Source organism: Brassica napus, chromosome A1 (genome assembly GCF_020379485.1).
Source record: "Brassica napus cultivar Da-Ae chromosome A1, Da-Ae, whole genome shotgun sequence".
Lineage (NCBI taxonomy): Eukaryota > Viridiplantae > Streptophyta > Magnoliopsida > Brassicales > Brassicaceae > Brassica > Brassica napus.
Genome location: NC_063434.1, coordinates 29,705,401 through 29,724,447, shown reverse-complemented (window position 1 = coordinate 29,724,447; position 19,047 = coordinate 29,705,401). Strand labels below are relative to the sequence as shown.

Sequence of the window (19,047 nt, the reverse complement as noted above, 5' to 3'; positions counted from 1 at the left end):
TTTTACTATTTTCTTAATTATTAGTATTCGTTTGTTTTTAAAATTTTAATTATAAAGTTTGTACTTTTTATTCTGGTACAGAGTTAAGAGAAAGAAGAAGCTCGAAGGCAGCTTCTTTCACTTTGGCAGAACTAAGACCATCCGCAACGGCGGTCCAAGAGGAGTCCGTAGCCCAAGTCCTTAGCCCAAATGGAATATAATATTGATAATTGGGTTAAGATTTTGACGGATCAATCCGTAAATAAGGGCTAGAAGGACCAAGTCCTTGTGTCACGTGGCGTCTGATGGTTGGCTCGGTGAGCTATTGGGTTCGGGGTTGTGGAAAAAAAATTCATTCACGACCGAAGGCGAAAAAAAAATAGCAGAGCTCGAGACGAAAAGGCGATTTGTCTCCGTCGTCGACCGTCTTCTTCCGTGATCTTCAAAGGTAAATAGCCTTCTTCTGTGGTAGATTTAAGGATAGGTTATCGATTCCTTGTTGTTCGTTTTCCGTTTTTTATCGATTTGGGGATTTCTTCGATTTAGGGTTTCAAACAGTTTTTGGTTTTCAATTCGTTTTCAAATCGTTTTGAATTGGGGATCTTTTGGTTTCAATCGATTTAGTTTGCTCGAAAACTCATTACTCGAAGTTTGTTCTTACGGTTTCAATCGATGTAGTTACGGTTTCAATTTGTTTTCGGATTCAAACGATCTTCTAGTTTGTTCTAACGGTTTCAAAATACGAATTGTTTTCAGCGAAGCTCTGACATCGATTTGTATGTGTTTGCCTTATACAAAACGTATGTGTATGGTATGCTGTTGCTTATCTTGTTTTCAGTTTAGCTCGAAAACTCAGTACTCGATCCCTCTGTTAGCTTTATGTGTAGCTAGTAAACTGTTTAGTTTCAGGTTCAATTTACGTTAATGTGTACTTAAACTCAAATGTTTATAGTATGTTTTGTTGCGTTCTGTTCTTAATGTGAAGTTTTCTTCTTCGCTAACAATGTTTCTTTTTTTTTTTGCAGGCCAACAAACTATGGGACAAGACTATAGCTACACTCAGCCTTCTTCATCTGACGAGTTTGACATGACCTGTTTACTTCAAGCAGAAGCTGATCTCTACGCGGATGAAGGTGAGAGTAGCTACACACCGGAACCTGAAGCTGATGAAGGAATCCCGAGGACATGTTATTGCGGTAATGAGCCTGTTGTTGCAACGTCATACACTCCTAAAAATCCAGGAAGGAGGTACTTCTCCTGCGACAACGTTGACGATGGAGACTGCCACATCTGGAAATGGTGGGATGTGGCGATTCAAGAAGAGCTTGGTGAAATGCAAAGACAAGTTAGGATGCTCAAAGATCAATTCTTTGAGAGTGACCAGAAGGTGGCTAAGCTAGAGAAGATCGTCGGTGCATTAACGAAGAAGAAATCAATGGTTAAATATGGGTTTGCAAAGGGAGTTTGTCTACTGGTCTTGGTAATCTTGGTCATCGTAATGGGCTGGTAAGTTTCATTTCTTATTTCAATAATATATGAGACAAAATAAAATTTTTTAACTGTTTTATCTTATGTCTTTCAAGGAAGAGCTTCGGAGGATTTAAACAACAATGTCTGAACTCGAGATGGGCTTCACAGGTACAATACTTCCACTCTTTTTTGTTTCAGTAATAAAAATTAACTATACTGGTCATGCTTTAATGGTTATTAATGCTAGTATTGCTTCCTAACTTTAGATTTGATAGAATCGTACTTGTTAGCTTTTAGTGTAGCAAGTAGAGAAGTTATTAGTCTGATTTGAGTGGTGGTTAATGCTTGTTTGCTTTCTATCTGCCTAACTACTCCGAACCTAAATGCTAGTTTACTTTCTATCGCTTACTTAAGTGTCTGTGTTGCTAATAGAGTAACACAGACCATCATCTAAACATGAATAACAGAACTGGGTTTGTTATTCTAATGTATAGTCAATCTTCAGTTGACCTTGAGTCACCCGAACCTGCTTGGTTCGGTAGCCAAGGTCCTGATGAGTATGGTTTCCACCCTGTCCAGCCTAGTGTCGAGTCTCCTGTCCAGCCTACAGTCGAGTCTCCTGTCCAGCCTACAGTCGAGTCTGCTGGCAAAGAGCGGAGGCAATGGTCTCTGCTTGAGGATAAAATCCTCATTGGGGCGTGGCTTAACACCAGCAAAGACCCTGTAGTCAGCTGTGACCAGAAAGCGGAACGTTTCTGGAAGAGAATCGTTGACTACTACAACGCAAGCCCTCAACTGGTTGGGACAGTACCTAGAGAGATTCGTCCAGCCAAGCAGAGGTGGGCTAGGATTAACGAGCAAGTCTGTAAGTTCGTAGGATGCTATGATGCGGCATTGAGGGGGCAGAGAAGTGGTCAGAATGATGATGATGTGATGAAAGCTGCACTAGACTCATTCTTCAACATTTACCAGCGCAAGTTCGGCCTCGAACATGCGTGGAGGGAGCTGAGGCATGACCAGAAATGGTGCACGACGTATATGGTTAAAGACGGTGGGAAGGAGAAGCGCAAACAAGTGGTTGACCTTGATACAGAAGATGAAGTACCCGAACATGAAGCAAGACCAGTTGGTGTGAAAGCTGCTAAAGCTGCTGGTAAGAGAAAGAAGAGTGGCAAAGAAGAAGAGATGTCACAGTTAGAGGCCATCATGGAAATGAAAGGAAAACTCTCTAAACAAAAAATTCTTGAACGTTTACTTGCCAAAAAAGATCCACTATCTGAGATGGAAGAATCTCTAAAATTGAAACTGATGTCTGAGATGTTATGAGGCTATTAAGGTATAAATGTTACATGTCGTCTGGTGCATTGTGTAGTTAGTTGTTCGAAGTATTTGTTACATGGCGCATTGATTTTATTCTTTACTAACTCTTGTTTTTGTCTTGTTTCAGGTTCAGCAGTAGGACATGTGACCAGAGTCACGGGTGGTGCAGTAGGACATGTGACCGGAGTCACGGGTGTATTTGGAGTTGCGAAGTTTTTTGTTGTTTTCCTCAAGTGACCAGAGTCACGGGTGGTGCATTGAGGGTGTATAAGTATCAGTCTTTTCTTGCGGAATTAGATATCTCTCTTGCTGTGTTTCCTCTCTATCAAACTTGTCTCCTTTTGTTGTAATCCAAGGCTGTATTATTTTAGCTACAATCCCGAAGTGTAATCGACGAAGTTTGCTTCTCTTTATGTAACTTCTCTTTAGGTAACTGCTTTTGATTGTTATAAGAGTTTGCTTCTCATAAAAATCCAATTTGCACTTATATATACATTTATGTTTCTCATAAAATTCCTATTTTAACAAAGTTGGTAGTCTTGATGGTATAAACATCATATTCGTACATGTCGCTAGGTATAAACATCATAATAAACGTGATGATATATAACTATCATATATACATACCCAATTAAATTAGTTATAGTAATAAAAAAAAAGTTAGAGATTTTTAAAAAAATACATATATATATTTTTCTCTTTGTATTACTATAACTAATTTATAACATGTCGGGATAATAATAAAAAATACATATATGTATCACTGTAAGAATAATAAAAAAAATACTTTCTAAAAAATATGAATGTATTAAATTAGTTATAGTAATACAAAAAATGAAGTTATAGATAAAAAGAATTTATAGTAAAAAATATTTAAATTATTGGTTGCAGGATACCTTTAAATGTCGTCATCTTCATCCGACGAAGTTTTCGAAGAAATATTTGACGAAGTTTTCGAAGAAATCTTCGAAGATACATTCACCAACATAGTCGAGGCCCAAACCAGTCACCAAAGGAGCCGTGCTTATATTGAACGAAACCGTGAAGGAGGACAAGACCGCTTATGGAATGACTACTTCAGCGAAGATGCGACATTCTCGTCACAAATATTTAGACGCCGCTTCCGCATGAATAAGGACTTATTCTTGCGTATTGTCTATGGGCTATCAGAGAACTTTCCATTCTTTCAGCAAAGAAGAGATGCAACCGGGAGGTTAGGTCTTTCTGCACTACAAAAATGTACGGCAGCAATTCGTATGCTTGCTTATGGTTCTGCGGTTGACACGGTTGACGAATATCTCCGACTTGGTGAGACTACTGCACTTTCCTGTTTACATAATTTCACTGACGGAATAATACAGTTATTCGGAGGTGAGTATCTACGACGACCCACACCGGAGGATCTTCAACGACTATTCGATATTGGAGAAAAACGAGGGTTTCCTGGGATGGTCGGGAGCATTGATTGTATGCACTGGGAGTGGAAAAATTGTCCGACCGCTTGGAAAGGACAATACGCACGAGGATCAGGAAAACCCACAATTGTCTTAGAGGCTGTTGCTTCCCAAGATCTTTGGATATGACATGCTTTTTTTGGTCCTCCAGGCACCTTAAATGATATCAATGTCCTCGATCGGTCTCCTGTGTTTGATGACATTTTAGAAGGTCGAGCTCCCAGGGTAAGGTACATGGTCAACGGACACAAGTATAAGTTGGCATACTATCTAACAGACGGTATATATCCAAATTGGTCAACATTTATCCAATCTATCAAACTCCCTCAATCTCCAAAACAAGAGTTATTTGCTAAAGCTCAAGAAGCAGCCCGAAAAGATGTGGAGCGGGCTTTTGGAGTATTGCAAGCTCGATTTGCGATTGTCAAAAACCCGGTTCGTACATTGAACAAAGAAAAGATAGGGAATATTATGAGAGCATGTATCATACTACACAATATGATAGTTGAAAATGAACGAGACGGATACATCCGGTACGATATATCTGAATTTGAAGAAGGAGACGTCACCAGAACTTCACAGGTGGAAACCAACAGGCCTACAAATCTGAATAATATGTTTCCCAATCGGAATGATCTTCGGGATGAACATATTCATGAACGGTTGAAGAATGATTTAATCGAAAATATTTGGAATAAATTTGGTGATGAAAATTAGTGTATCTTGATTTCTTATAAATTTGATCATGTTTTTATTTAGAAAATTTTCTATCTTTATGTAAAATTATTGTTTTTTCTTTAATTGTTGTATTTTTATGTTTAATTATTGTTTTTAATGTTTATCTCTTATATTTTATGTTAAGTTATTCTATTTAATCATCCAATATATCAAAATTATATTTCACTACACAAAAAAAAAATCATTTTTTAATTCCTAAGGATTCCATTTTACGGATCACCATTGTACACATATTTTTCACAAGAGTCCTTAACTATTCAAAAAAAAATATATATATATATATATATTAATCTAATCCTAAGGATTCCACAATGGGTCTCACCATTGTGGATGCTCTAAGTACAGCCTCGCTTCGTCACTGTACTTAGCTGTATTCATCTTACGGAATACGATTGATTAACATACAATTCGAATATTTAATGTTCCTTAACTACAATACTTAGCTGTATTAAAGTTTTCAATAATTAGATTTACTTTTATTCGTAATTTCGTAGATAATGTATTTTCATAAGTTCATCTTACTGATCATAGCATATTTTATTTCCTTGTAGACTTATTACATTACAATAGTTTTATGTAGACACTGATATTAACATCAAATTTTCGTGATCAGAATAATGATTTGTGATCAATGATTTTAATGATTGTTGACTATAGAGGGTTTTGGATCCAGTCACAAGCAAGAAAGCGGTCTTTGTCACCAAGATGGACATGTTTAAACAACATCACTTACGCAAACAAAGAAGCTACTGAAATTCAAACAATAATTTAAAACTCCTATAATGGTAAATTATGCGATCTAGATCTTTCGTATATACTACTAATACACCACATACGAAATGTTGTTCTTATAGACTGTTGGATTGTCAACATAAATTGGTTGGCGATATAATTTAATTTCTCGTAGTATCAACCCAAATCTTTTTGAAAGTTTATTAAGAAAAAAACAATAATAAATTAATTTGATTCTAGTTTTATGATGGAAACTACTGAAAATTTGATTTAATTGGTAACTTTTCTCGTTGAAGATGTTTATACACAGGGGCGTAGCCAGAATTTTTTTTCAATGGGTGCAATATCTGATATAAAAAACATTAAAGGGAATGAAACTTAAAAACTGTGGGTGCACAATATGATTTTTTACCAATTTACCAAACAAATTCTTATAGTTTTGAGCTTAAAATTATAAACTTTATTATTTTTATGGTGCACCTGCACCCATTGTCCATAGTGTGCCTTCGCCCCTGTTTATACATAAATAAAAATATACATATTTATACATAAAACTTAGAGGGTTTTCTATATGTTTTTCATGGAATGGTCATAGAAAATTCAATCACACAACATACAAATATATGTTATTGATATGTATACATGAGACAGAGAAAAAGGGAAGAACAATTATGTCGATTCCACTCTTTGCTGTGAATAGAGCTCTCTTAGGCCAGCTTTCAACCACCAACACAAGTCTGAAATTAGATAAACTATTAGTAAACTACTTCTTAATTAGCTAGTTGAAATATCTTAGAGGTTTTGTGTTAGAAATAAACCTTGACTTAATTTGCTAGTGCATGTGGCGCATGTGCACCACTTCAGCGAGATAGTATCATAATAGTAAGTGGTTTTCTTCAAACAAATCCACAATAGTTTTATACACACCATGAAGGATAGAGAAATACTATCAATAGTAATGCCATTGTTATTAATTCACATCGTGCATTTTTAAACTAAGCATAACTTTTGACTGTGTTTGATTAAAATAATAGCCATACTAACCGTAGATTATAGATATATATACACATGTAGGTTCGACCATAACTAATGTTTAGATGTAACGTTACAAACTTACAACTTACGTGACTCTAGGAACCTACGGTTACACACTTAGCTTTTTTTTTTTAAAGTACGTCGGAGGTCGGTCCATGGCAACCTCAGAAAGTGATATATTTCTCCGACCAAAGAAAACAAATAAAACACGCACAAAAGCATTGATCCAAAAAAAAAACACGCACAAAAGCTATTAAGAAAACTAAAAGAAAAGATGAGATAAAAATAAAATTGTCTTAAGATATTTTGATCAATCATTTTCAGAGATATTTTAGACCCTTGTTTTTTTCTAGATAAATTAACTTTCTCTGTTTCTTTCGTCTTTTCTCTACAGAAAACCAACCTCGTGACGAACATTGTTGTCAGCTTAATTTTATTTGTCAGTCTGTTTTATTTTCAACCTCTTTCACGCTTATCAGTTTCATTCTGATTGTTTGAATTCACTGCTGTTAAACGAGACTTTGGAACTCGTTAAGCAAATTTGTAATGTAGTTTAAACAAACAAAAAACAATTGTTATGTGGGATTAGTTTATTATTGCATGTAGTAAGACTCTTTTTAATAAAGAGAAAAGCTCAACTTCTAGTATTTACATGAAATATATGGAGATACAGAATGACACAGATTAATAGCATAGGTTATAAAAGATACAGTTGAAGTTCTTTTAATTTATGCACGGAGAAACTAGGCTTTACTTTTCCTTTATCTTTTCCATAAAATTATCCATAAAATTATATTTTTGTTTGCTTTTAGTACCACTTCTTCTATACACATTTGACTAATCAATAAAATTGCAAATATTTTGGACTCATTAGATGATGTGGGGTCTTTTTAAAGCACATGCCGATGAGTACTAACTGTTGTTTTGGCGTTTTGGACGCTGGACCTCATCTACTCTATTCAAATCCAATGTAGTAAGTTTTTATTAGCTACGTTCACTTTTTTTAAGAAAATGTTATATTTTGATATAAATGTGTCTTCATTGCATGCATTATATTGGTATCCTCTGAGTGATTTATATTAATCAACCCTCCTGGAAACATGGATTTGATACTGACCACCAAAAAGAACAAACATAAGAACTAACTGTATCACGCGTTATGTTTGATTCCGAAGGTCAAATGACGAATGGGAAGATACGTGTGAGAATTTAGACGAAGTTTGTTCGATGTCTCAAACAAGTTATAAAAGCAAATAAACATTTTTCTTCTTTAATAAAAAAAACATTTTCGTCTTACCTTTTAGAAGTTGTTTTTCTTACAATACAAATAAAATTAAAATATATATTGATAATGCTTTTTGTTAATTGATAATTCCTCAACACAATAGAGAATTACCGCTCATTTGTAATGACAAAGACTAAAGATATTCATGTTTTAATTAATCTGAATGTCTAATGAATTATGAAATTAAAATGCGAGGCTACGAAGAGGTAAACAAACTAAAGCTTTGATTGATATCATGGGGCTTTATGTCGACGTACGGTGATGTAACCCCCACACGTTTCTAACACATTCATAAACCTAAATTCACTTATTTCTCTATCGAATTAAGTTAACATAACTTCTGTTGAATTGATACGCGCAATAAGCAAAGATGTAGTACTTGTAAGGATGTCCAGAGGTGGAGTCTATGGACTTCATATCCAAAATTGGTTCACATAAACTATATGGCACTCTCTATGGTATCTACCAATGTGTCTATGCATTATAGGAAGATTTGTATTGTTTTGGTAGGTACAAATACAACTAACTTTTGAATTTATATGTATGTGCATATATATATATATAAAATAGACATATATACCCCCTTTTTCTCAAAAAACACACACATAATGACAAACCACTAAAAATATCTATATTTCAAATGACTCAATCTTGTTGATGATAAGATTATGAGTTCAGTGGTTCTTGTTGTTTCATTTATTTTATTTTCTTCAATCTTGATTCAGTTTCTACTTTATCGAGTAAATTAACAAGAACGAAAGCACTGGGGCACTATATAGACATGATTTGTTAACAATTTTGTAAGCGACAAAATTAATAGAGTCGTGCAATATATATTCTATATTATCAACATAAAAGAGTTAAAATCCCATACATTTGGTTGGAAACGAGAAATATCGTGGAAGTTAGGTGATGGGAAAAGTTAGAGCGCTTCAATTAATTGTCACAAATTATAATAGTTCTATGGACTTTAACACGATAAACTCTGTTTTAACACATAAATCAAACCATCATGTTTCTTCCAGCTTTAAGGTTCCGAATGGTAAAAGCAGTTCAAGCAGGACAGATCAAGCGGATCATGCAGATCAAGCAGAACAAGTGCAGATCAAGCGGATCATGCAAGAGAGATGCAGATCAAGCAGGACAAGTTACTTTTGAAGTTATGAATGGCAAAAGCAGTTAAAAATGCAGATCATATATTTAAACAAAAAAATTACACCAAAATATCAACATATAATATAAATAATACATAACAAAGATAAATGAATTTATTGAAAAATATTTAGATTTTCCCAGAACATATCTGCAATATTAAACTAGTGTTTTGAAAACCGGACCGGCTGATCGAACCGGTCCAACCGTGACTCAGTGAAAAAGCCGAGTCTGGTTCGGTTTAAAACGTGGATTTCAGAAAAACAAGTAAAACACCAATAAAACCAGTGAACATGTTCAACTTCAAAACCCGGTTTTAAAAAATCAACATAGAATTAATGTGCTTTCAATTATTATTAAATTTAATATTTAATAGTTAATGTTTAACTATCACTATTTAACTAATTTTCTCTTTACTTTTATTTTCTTAAAAAAGAATGTAAAAAATTCCTTTTTGATTCTCATATACTATTCTTATTTTGTTATATTCATAAAATTTAAGACTTCAATTGTAAGAATACATAAATATGGTAATTTGAACCGTTAATTATTTTGTTTTTATCAATTTTAATTTACATAATATTTTCTTGTTTATTATATAGCTAGATTTATACTTATTGTATATATATTTATTTTTTTAATTTAAAAAAACAAAAAAATCCGGTTGATGATTATATATTTAAAAATATATAATACATATATTCTATGTAATGTATGTGGTTTCTACGAAAACTTCGTTGTTATTAAACTTTGTGGTTCTAAATTTGAAGCCTCATAAATATTAGTCGTTTTTTACATTCATGATCTGTCCTTGTCCTGCCCCTCCCATTCATAACCTAAGTAAGAAAAGGAGATCAGTGGGGGTAAAATCGAAATAGATCAAATCCCAAGGATCAAGAAAGAAAAAGAGCAGTAAGAGGAAGGAAAAAGCTTTATTGGTTGGGGTTGACAAGACATGAAGCAGATTGAAAACATCTGCTTTGGTCCGAAAAAGAGGGAAGTTAGATTCCCTGAACTGCACCTACATTGGTCTACAGACACACACATTCATGTATATACTGTTATGTAATAATCATAACCCATTCATGTTTTTTAATATGACTGATCTCTGTTTTCCTCCATCATAGACTTTCACTTTTGTCCCCTTCATCATGGTACAACATCCTCAGTAACTTGATTTACTATATATATATATATACAATAATGCACGTTCACGTTTATTAGATAGAATACCGGTTTAATGTTAAAACAATGTCGGTTTAGTTTCCTTTTGCTTAACCGATGTAATATATATAGATAACCATGTAACAAACTTTTGGATCAATTTAATCAATTCATTTTATTCAACATGGTATCAGAGCCGAAATAGAAACTTCATCTCTTCCCTCGCGCTACTCGATTCAAGCTTCGTGAGCTTCTCTTTCATGGCTTTGAGCTCCAGGGAGCTTCGATCGATCTCGCATTTTATCAACCTCGTCTTTGCGTTGGCGATTAAACTTGTTTCGGTGATATCGAACTTCTTGATTCGATTCTTCTCTGTTTGAGCTCTGTTCTTGCTGATTTTCTTCGTTCCGTTCATCCTCTTGACTTGCGTTTCTCTCGATCATGTCTTCTTCCGCGAATTCGACGCAGTTTCAAGATCACTACGAGAATCCTTACTATATTCACAATTCAGATCACGCTGGGCTCATCCTGGTCTCCGATCGCTTAACCGCCGGCTCGGAGTTCCATTCTTGGCGACGATCTGTTCGAATGGCGCTCAACGTTCGCAACAAACTTGGTTTTATCGACGGTACCATTCCTAAACCTCCTGATGATGATCGTAATGCTGGATCTTGGTCTCGATGTAACGATATGGTTGCGACTTGGATTATGAACTCCGTTGAAAAGAAGATTGCTCAGAGTCTTTTGTATATGTCGACTGCTGAGGCTATTTGGAAGAATCTGTTAGCTCGATTCAAACAGGATGATGCTCCTCGCGTTTATGAGATTGAACAACGTCTTGGGAGTATTCAACAGGGTTCGATGGATGTCACAGCGTACTATACTGAGCTGGTCACTCTATGGGAAGAACATAAGAACTTTGTTGATTTACCTGTTTGCACATGTGGAAGGTGCGAGTGTAATGCAGCAAAATCATGGGAGACGCTTCAGGAAAGGAGTCGAGTTACCAAGTTTCTTATGGGGCTTAATGAGGCATATGAGTCTACTAGGCGTCAGATACTCATGATCAAGCCACTTCCCTCCATTGAAGATGTCTTCAACATGATTACTCAAGATGAGCGACAGAAGGCTATTAAACCATCTACAAAGACTGACAGTGTAGTTTTTCAAACTACGGGTTCTGATCTTTCTGCTGAGCCGTTTGATAATCCTGTTTTTGCCTCTCAACATCAACATGGATATCGTCCTAAGCAGCGTCCCTTGTGTACACATTGTGGACAATATGGTCACATTGTCCAGAAGTGTTTCAAGATCCATGGCTATCCTCCAGGCCATCGATTTCATGGACAGACAACTAAAGGACATTCTCAGCAGTTCACTCCACGTGGTCAGAATCATGGTGGTTATCCTCGTCAGCCGCAACAGCAGTATCAGGTTCCACAAACGAATGCAGTGGCTAATATTACGAGTGCCTCTATGCCTTCTCCTGCTGCTTCATCAACGTCTCGTACCCTTGACCTGAGTCAGCTGAATAATGATCAGATTCAGTATCTCATACAACAATATCAAGGACAAGTTCGTCCTTCAGAGCCTGTCGTTCCCATTCAACATGCTACAATTACAGAACATGGTCACATGGCTGCACAATCCACCTCTGGTATTATCTTTTCTATCTCTACCAATCTTCGTTTTGAAAACCATACTCTCACATATAATCATCAAAACCTTCCCACCCTTTATAACTCTTTGCCCAGTGGTTCTTGGATAATTGACAGTGGGGCAACGACGCATGTCTGTTCTGATCTCGCTCGGTTTAGTAAACTTACTCCGGTTGCTGGTGTTACAGTCTCTCTTCCGAATGGTCATAAAGAAAGCATTAGTCATATAGGCACTATCATCATATCACCTACTATAGTTTTACATGATGTTCTTTATGTGCCTGTCTTTCGGTTTAATCTCTTGAGTGTTAATTGTTTGCTAAGAGATAACAACTGCTCAGCTCATTTCTATTTGACTCATTGTTTGCTTCAGGAATCTACTCAGGGATTGATGATTGGTAAAGGGACGGTTTTCAACAACTTATACATACTTGATAAACCCATCACTGAGTCTTCTATTGCTTTTACTGGATCCTTGGTGAACGATGGACATCTTTGGCATCAACGCCTTGGCCATCCATCTCTTGCCAAGTTACAACATGTTCCAGGAATCACTTCGTTAGATAAGTCTTCTTGTTCTGCTATTAATAATTGTCCTGTATGTCCTTTGGCAAAACAGAAAAGATTACCGTTTGTGTCTCATAACAATCTTTCAACTACACCTTTTGCTTTGATTCATCTAGATGTATGGGGTCCATTCTCTGTTGAATCAATAGAAGGGTATAGGTATTTTCTTACACTTGTTGATGACTGCACTCGTGTAACTTGGATATATTTTCTACGTAATAAAAGTGATGTTTCTACTGCTTTTCCTGCGTTCATCAAACATGTTGAGACACAATATAACTCAAAGATCAAAACAATCCGAACTGATAATGCTCCTGAATTAGCTTTTACAGATTTAGTTCGACAATTAGGTATGACACATCAGTTTTCTTGTGCATACACACCTCAACAGAATTCAGTGGTTGAGAGAAAACACCAGCATATTTTGAATGTAGCTCGTTCTCTTCTTTTTCAGTCTGACATACCTCTCATTTACTGGACTGAATGTGTCTCTACTGCTGTGTTCCTCATTAATCGCACACCATCTTTGCTTTTAGGAAAGAAATCTCCCTATGAAACACTCACTCGCAAGACCCCTGATTACTCTTTCTTAAAATCTTTTGGATGTCTTTGCTATGTGTCTACTTTGTTAAAAGATAGAACTAAGTTCACTCCACGAGCTGATGAATGTGTGTTTCTTGGTTACTCATCTGGTTACAAAGGTTATAAGGTCTTACATCTTGATACTAACATCATCTCTGTTTCACGCAATGTAGTATTCAAAGAAAATACATTTCCTTTTAAAACTTTTCCTCATTTACAACCTTCAGTTGATATTTTTTCAAAGACTGTTTTACCAAAGACTGTGTCTAAAACTATTTTACCGATGTCTACACCTATTAGTCTTGATTCTGTGCATCCATCATCTATTGATATGACTAATCCTTGAGAGACTGCTCCACCGGCGACAGGACAGAGTCGACTACTCCAGGCTAGACCTCAACGGACAGCTCGACCTCCAGGTTATCTCTCTGACTATCACTGTTCTTTTATACACTCTTCTTCATCACTTTCACCACATACTCAAGCTCGTTATCCTCTTTCTTGTGTTGATACTCTTTCAAATATCAAACCTTTATATCATCATCATACTCTTTCTTATTCTCTTGACCCTGAACCTACCACATTTACGCAAGCCATGCGATCACCAGAGTTTCAAAAGGCAACGAATGAGGAACTTCAGGCTATGGAGGATAACAGAACTTGGACTGTGGTATCTCTTCCTCCAGGGAAGAACGTTGTAGGCTGCAAATGGGTTTTCACAACCAAATATAATGCAGATGGTACAGTAGAGAGACGCAAATCTCGACTGGTTGCTAAAGGTTTCACGCAACAAGAAGGTGTGGATTTCACAGATACTTTCTCTCCAGTGGCAAAGCTTGCTTCAGTCAAGCTTCTTTTGAGTCTTACTGCGATCAAAGGCTGGGAACTTTCACAGATGGATGTCTCAAACGTGTTTCTTCACAGTGAACTTGACGAAGAAATTTACATGAGTTTGCCTCAAGGTTACACTCCAACATCGGGTGTCTTACCTCCTAACCCCGTCTGTCGTCTCCATAAATCCATTTATGGATTGAAACAGGCTTCTCGCCAATGGTACCACTGTCTCTCTGATGTTCTTTTCTCTGCTGGTTTTGAACAATCTCCTGCAGACAACACATTGTTTGTGAGACATCTTGGTGCTTCATTTACGGCTATTCTTATCTACGTGGATGATATTATGATAGCCAGCAATGATCCCTTGGCTGTTCGTAATCTCAAGGATACTCTCCACAAGAATTTCAAGATCAAGGACTTAGGTCCTCTTCGCTTCTTCTTAGGACTTGAGATCGCACGATCTGCTGCTGGTATCTCTGTTTGCCAGCGAAAGTATGCGCTCAATCTTCTTTCTGATACAGGTCTTCTAGCCTGTAAGCCGAGCTCAGTGCCTATGGATCCATTGGTGAGATTGCGCAAGACTTCTGGAACGGTGTTGGATGATCCTACTCCTTACAGAGCATTGATTGGACGCCTTCTGTATCTTACGATCACGCGTCCTGATATCACCTTCGCTGTTCATTCTCTCAGTCAGTTCATGTCAGCTCCTACTGATGTTCATCTCACAGCCGCTCACCGCATCCTTCGGTACGTTAAGAATAATCCCGGCCAAGGTCTGTTCTACTCTGCTACCTCGGAACCATGCCTTAATGCTTTTGCTGACTCTGATTGGGCTACATGTCCTGATAGTAGAAGATCAATCACTGGTTACTGTGTCTATCTTGGAACTTCTTTGATCACTTGGAAGTCAAAGAAGCAAGATGTTGTGAGTAGGAGTAGTACTGAAGCCGAGTATAGGAGCATGGCTCATGCGACATGTGAACTGTTGTGGCTGCAGCAGCTCCTTACGAGTTTACACATCTCGGTTACTACGACTGCGAAGCTCTTCTGTGACAACAAGTCGGCTATGTACATTGCCACTAACCCTGTTTTCCATGAGCGCACCAAGCATGTTGAGATTGATTGCCACACAGTGCGTGATCAAGTGAAGAAAGGGTTCATACGATTGATGCATGTGGCTAGTGCTAACCAACATGCTGACATTCTCACGAAGGCTTTACAACCGGGTCCTTTCAACTCTTTGCTCTCCCGAATGTCAACTTCAAGCCTATTCTCTCCAAGTTCTACTTCTCCATCATAGGCTTGAGGGGGTGTATTAGATAGAATACCGGTTTAATGTTAAAACAATGTCGGTTTAGTTTCCTTTTGCTTAACCGATGCAATATATATAGATAACCATGTAACAAACTTTTGGATCAATTCAATCAATTTATTTTATTCAACAACGTTTAGGTCATAAGATGTTTGTTACAGGCTGGTTTGCAAAATTGTTTAGATTTCAAAAAAAAAAATTTGTTTAGATTAATACTGAACCAAATGAACCGGCAATCTTTCTGGCTGATCAGAACATTTTTATTAATTTTCTTATGAGAAAAAGAAAATTCAACTTTTGCTTTTTAGGTTACTTGTTTACCTGTTTACCCGATGTCCCTCATGAGCGGTTTACTCACAGTTCAAATATTCTCTGCACTTTTCTTTATACCAGTCTTTTGCAACTTTGCTTTTTTTTGTCGATGGCAATCTTAAACCATTTACACCGAAAGATTTTCTTTTAATGTATAAAACGAAAAGAAGAATAAATGGACATTAATTCGTTGAGTGGTGCACAAAGTTCAAGTGTTTTGTGTCTATGTTCGACAAGACATTGACTATAACGCATTTTCAAACATGTCAACAAAACTTTAATTCAAAAATATCTAACTGTAAGAAACTTTCTAAACGGTCGAAATGCATATAACACGCATTTTATGTCTCTATACATAGCAAGTTAGCAACCTAACTAAACCAAACTGAGCTATACAAAGAAATCTATCGTTTCTTAATCAACTTAATTCACGAGTAAACTACATTGTTAATGATGGTCAACTTATTTCAAAGCATGTCCTCTTATTAACCAGCTCGAGTTTCTAACTTATGTTACAATTCTAGGATTATGGCCACGATTACAGTGGCCTTAGCCAGTGAGCTAAATCATGTTAATTTTGATGGGATTCAGCATTTGACTCTGTTGTTGTATCTTTCTCCTTTTTCTTGCCGAGTCTATCCGAGTATCAAGCAAAAACCAATTAGGATCTGGGTTTTGGGCTAGTTAGCTTTATTGGGTTTTAGTCGTACAAGCTCAAATCCCAGTAGATGGTACACTAGAAATAATGTTTATGGGGCTATTCAAATATTGTCTCGTTCAGTCACATGATATACGTGAACAGTCTTGTATGAACTCTAATAGTTATATAATTCTTAAGCCTCGCAAATGGTCCACTTAACCATAATTAAAAAGATCTTTGACAAGTCCAGTCGTCACAGCGTGCAAACATTAACTGTTTTTGTTTGTCGTCGATAAACATAATTTGGGCGGTTCTAATGTATGCATTTGTTGCGCATAAGCACATGTGAAAAATAGCATTGTGCATTAACTACGAATATTTAATTATGTCCTTCTGTATTAACATTGACTAATGATTATTCAGACGCCATGAGAGTCCGTGATCTGACCGGAGGCCTAGTGGCGGTCAATAATTTTCATATAATATAAAAAAAAATTGAAGTTAACTGTAATAATAAAATAAATATTTCTTCTGAAAAAGACAATTATTCGAATTCGTACAAAATAATGATCAAACTCATATAACGTTTTGTTAGCTCATGTAGACTTTTGTATAACTGTCAAGTAAACTCTGGCTATAAACCATTAAAATAATCCATGTCTATCTCCTTGAGTACTACTTTTCTGTACATGAAAGTGAGTATATAACTATTTTTTTTTGAGCAACTGTGAGTATATAACTATATTTAGTCTGATAAAAACCAGAAAAAATAGAAAAAAACTATATTCTATTCTCTTATTTATCATGCAGAGAGCTATTCTTTGTAGTCGAATAAAACCTTTTTATATTTCAAGAACCCAGAGACCTACCTGCACCACACCGCACCTCACCTCACCTCGCATCACCACTATCTGTTGTTTATTGTTATCTACCTGTTTTTAAAGCTTTTTATAAAGTAGATCTCTTATCTGGATTTGACTTTGATTAATATGTACGTTTCAGAAACTCAAGAATACAAAATTAACAATTTAAAAAATAAAGGAAAATGTATTGCGTGTTTATAAACAATCCCATACAAAACAAAAATGAAAAAGATAAGAAAAATGTAGGTACAGCTACAAAAGAAAAGTCAACTAAACCGGTAATCTCATCGAACCGCTAGTTGAGCCACCTGTACCGGGCGGTTTAACCGAAGTTCCTTCGCCGTCTTTATTGACTCCTCCCTTATGTACCGAAGAGTTCCTCCACAACAAGGACCCGTTTCTAAGAAAAGCCCACCGGTCCGACCGTGTGGACTCACCGGTTGAATTCAACACATTGGCTCGAATACTACGGGTAGAACCCAGCCTAATCGAACCGTCATCTCTGCTCCTCCACATAAACGACGGCGTTTTACGGAACAACCAACGATCAGACCGAGCTCTTGACGGTTTACCTCTCCTTGAACTTCCTCCCCTAGGAAGAGCCACAAGACTACCAGACCGGTTTAGTCTCCAATTCTCCATCACCCTCTTCCTCACATCTTCCGGTAACCGGAGAGTAAACCGCTCGGTACATTCTCCCGGTTGAACCACCGAGTGCCCGGTCGTATGCGATCTCGAGAACTTCACTCGTTTGATATCCACCGGTACTCCCGGTAGTCTCCTCGAATCGACTTCAGTTATGACCGATTGTTCCGGTACAGGAGGATCAACCACCGGTTCGGGATTCACAACCACCTCCTGTAATTCAAGATCCGGTTCGACCGGTTCTCCCTCAGAGAGATTAGCTCTGCAAACAGGGCAAGTAACGTGAGCCTCAAGCCACGCGTCGATGCAGTGAGGGTGAAAGACATGATCACATTTAGGCAGCAAACGCAGCGTTTCATCGTCTTCAAACTCGTTCAGACAAATCGCACACTCAAGCTCCCCTTTCCCGAGCTTCTGAGTCTTCACCTCCGAGTAGACAAACGTAGGAAACGTCTCCACCACCGAAAGATCTAGTCCACGCGACGCCGCGGTGACGGTTCCTCTGGATCTAACCCCACCAGCAGCAGGTGTAGCGCCGGGGTCGACTACGCCGGAGCAGGAGCGGAAGTAGATGGAGAAGAAGCCCATGAAGAAGAGAGCAGCGACGAGGATCACGACGATCACCGCCAAGGCGGGACTCACCCTGCCGTAGTTGTTGTACATTTCATTTCTGTTATCAGGCGGCGGCGGTCTTTGACCAGCCGCGAGCTCCGCCGCTGATAGTATTAGCAAGAAAACAATCGGCAAAACGCCGGAAAAAGTCAAGGGGTTAGATCTTCTCATGCTTCTTCGTGTGTGTGTTTTGTCTCTTCGATGAGATGAAAGTGAGTTTTAATGTTAGAGCGTTCTTGCAGTGACGTCAGCAGTTGTGTCAGTTCTGACTTCCACGTGGCAATATAAGCTTCGTTAAATCGATAAACATTTTTTTCAACGGAATCAAGATCACGCATCGTTTTCATATTACAGTTTACAATTTAACCTTTATTTATCTAATTATTTCAGACCATCACATAACGAGAAGAGTTGACTCTGACTATGTCTTCGATAATATTTCGGACAGCTTTTTGTACTTGTGTTTTCTTGTTCAACAACTATGCTAAATAGCCTAAATTTCGTTACATTGTATGTGGCATAATAAATGTCCATGACTTCCTAAACTTACATAATATAGGGGTTGCATAATATAAATCTGATGCGTAGACACCATGCTGATATATTGCATTGAAGTCTAAAATTTAACAAAATTAATGATTGAGCTAAAATATCATTTATTCGAGATTAGGAAAAACAAACATGGCCTTTGAT

The 19,047-nt window shown here is 37.1% G+C and overlaps 3 protein-coding genes across 3 annotated transcripts; 2 read left to right on the top strand and 1 right to left on the bottom strand.

The window, feature by feature from the left end:
* The first annotated feature begins 27 nt into the window (after nucleotides 1-27).
* On the top strand, nucleotides 28-3,403 carry LOC106351389 (glutathione S-transferase T3-like). Its single transcript, XM_048763973.1, has 3 exons — nucleotides 28-427; nucleotides 1,005-1,485; nucleotides 1,563-3,403. Exon 3 carries the CDS (start codon nucleotides 1,906-1,908, stop codon nucleotides 2,773-2,775), a length of 870 nt encoding a protein of 289 aa, XP_048619930.1. The 5' UTR covers nucleotides 28-427; nucleotides 1,005-1,485; nucleotides 1,563-1,905; the 3' UTR covers nucleotides 2,776-3,403.
* A 268-nt stretch (nucleotides 3,404-3,671) lies between these two features.
* Nucleotides 3,672-4,352, top strand: LOC125579783. The gene has a single exon (XM_048743643.1). It carries the CDS (start codon nucleotides 3,672-3,674, stop codon nucleotides 4,350-4,352), a length of 681 nt encoding a protein of 226 aa, XP_048599600.1.
* A 12,909-nt stretch (nucleotides 4,353-17,261) lies between these two features.
* Nucleotides 17,262-18,697, bottom strand: LOC106435987 (E3 ubiquitin-protein ligase ATL6). The gene has a single exon (XM_013876929.3). It carries the CDS (start codon nucleotides 18,523-18,525, stop codon nucleotides 17,368-17,370), a length of 1,158 nt encoding a protein of 385 aa, XP_013732383.2. The 5' UTR covers nucleotides 18,526-18,697; the 3' UTR covers nucleotides 17,262-17,367.
* Between the last annotated feature and the right edge of the window lie 350 nt (nucleotides 18,698-19,047).

Coding starts and splice junctions, on each gene's coding strand:
- LOC106351389 (XM_048763973.1), top strand. CDS start 1,906: ATGAATAACAGAACTGGGTTTGTTATTCTAATGTATAGTCAATCTTCA.
- LOC125579783 (XM_048743643.1), top strand. CDS start 3,672: ATGTCGTCATCTTCATCCGACGAAGTTTTCGAAGAAATATTTGACGAA.
- LOC106435987 (XM_013876929.3), bottom strand. CDS start 18,525: ATGAGAAGATCTAACCCCTTGACTTTTTCCGGCGTTTTGCCGATTGTT.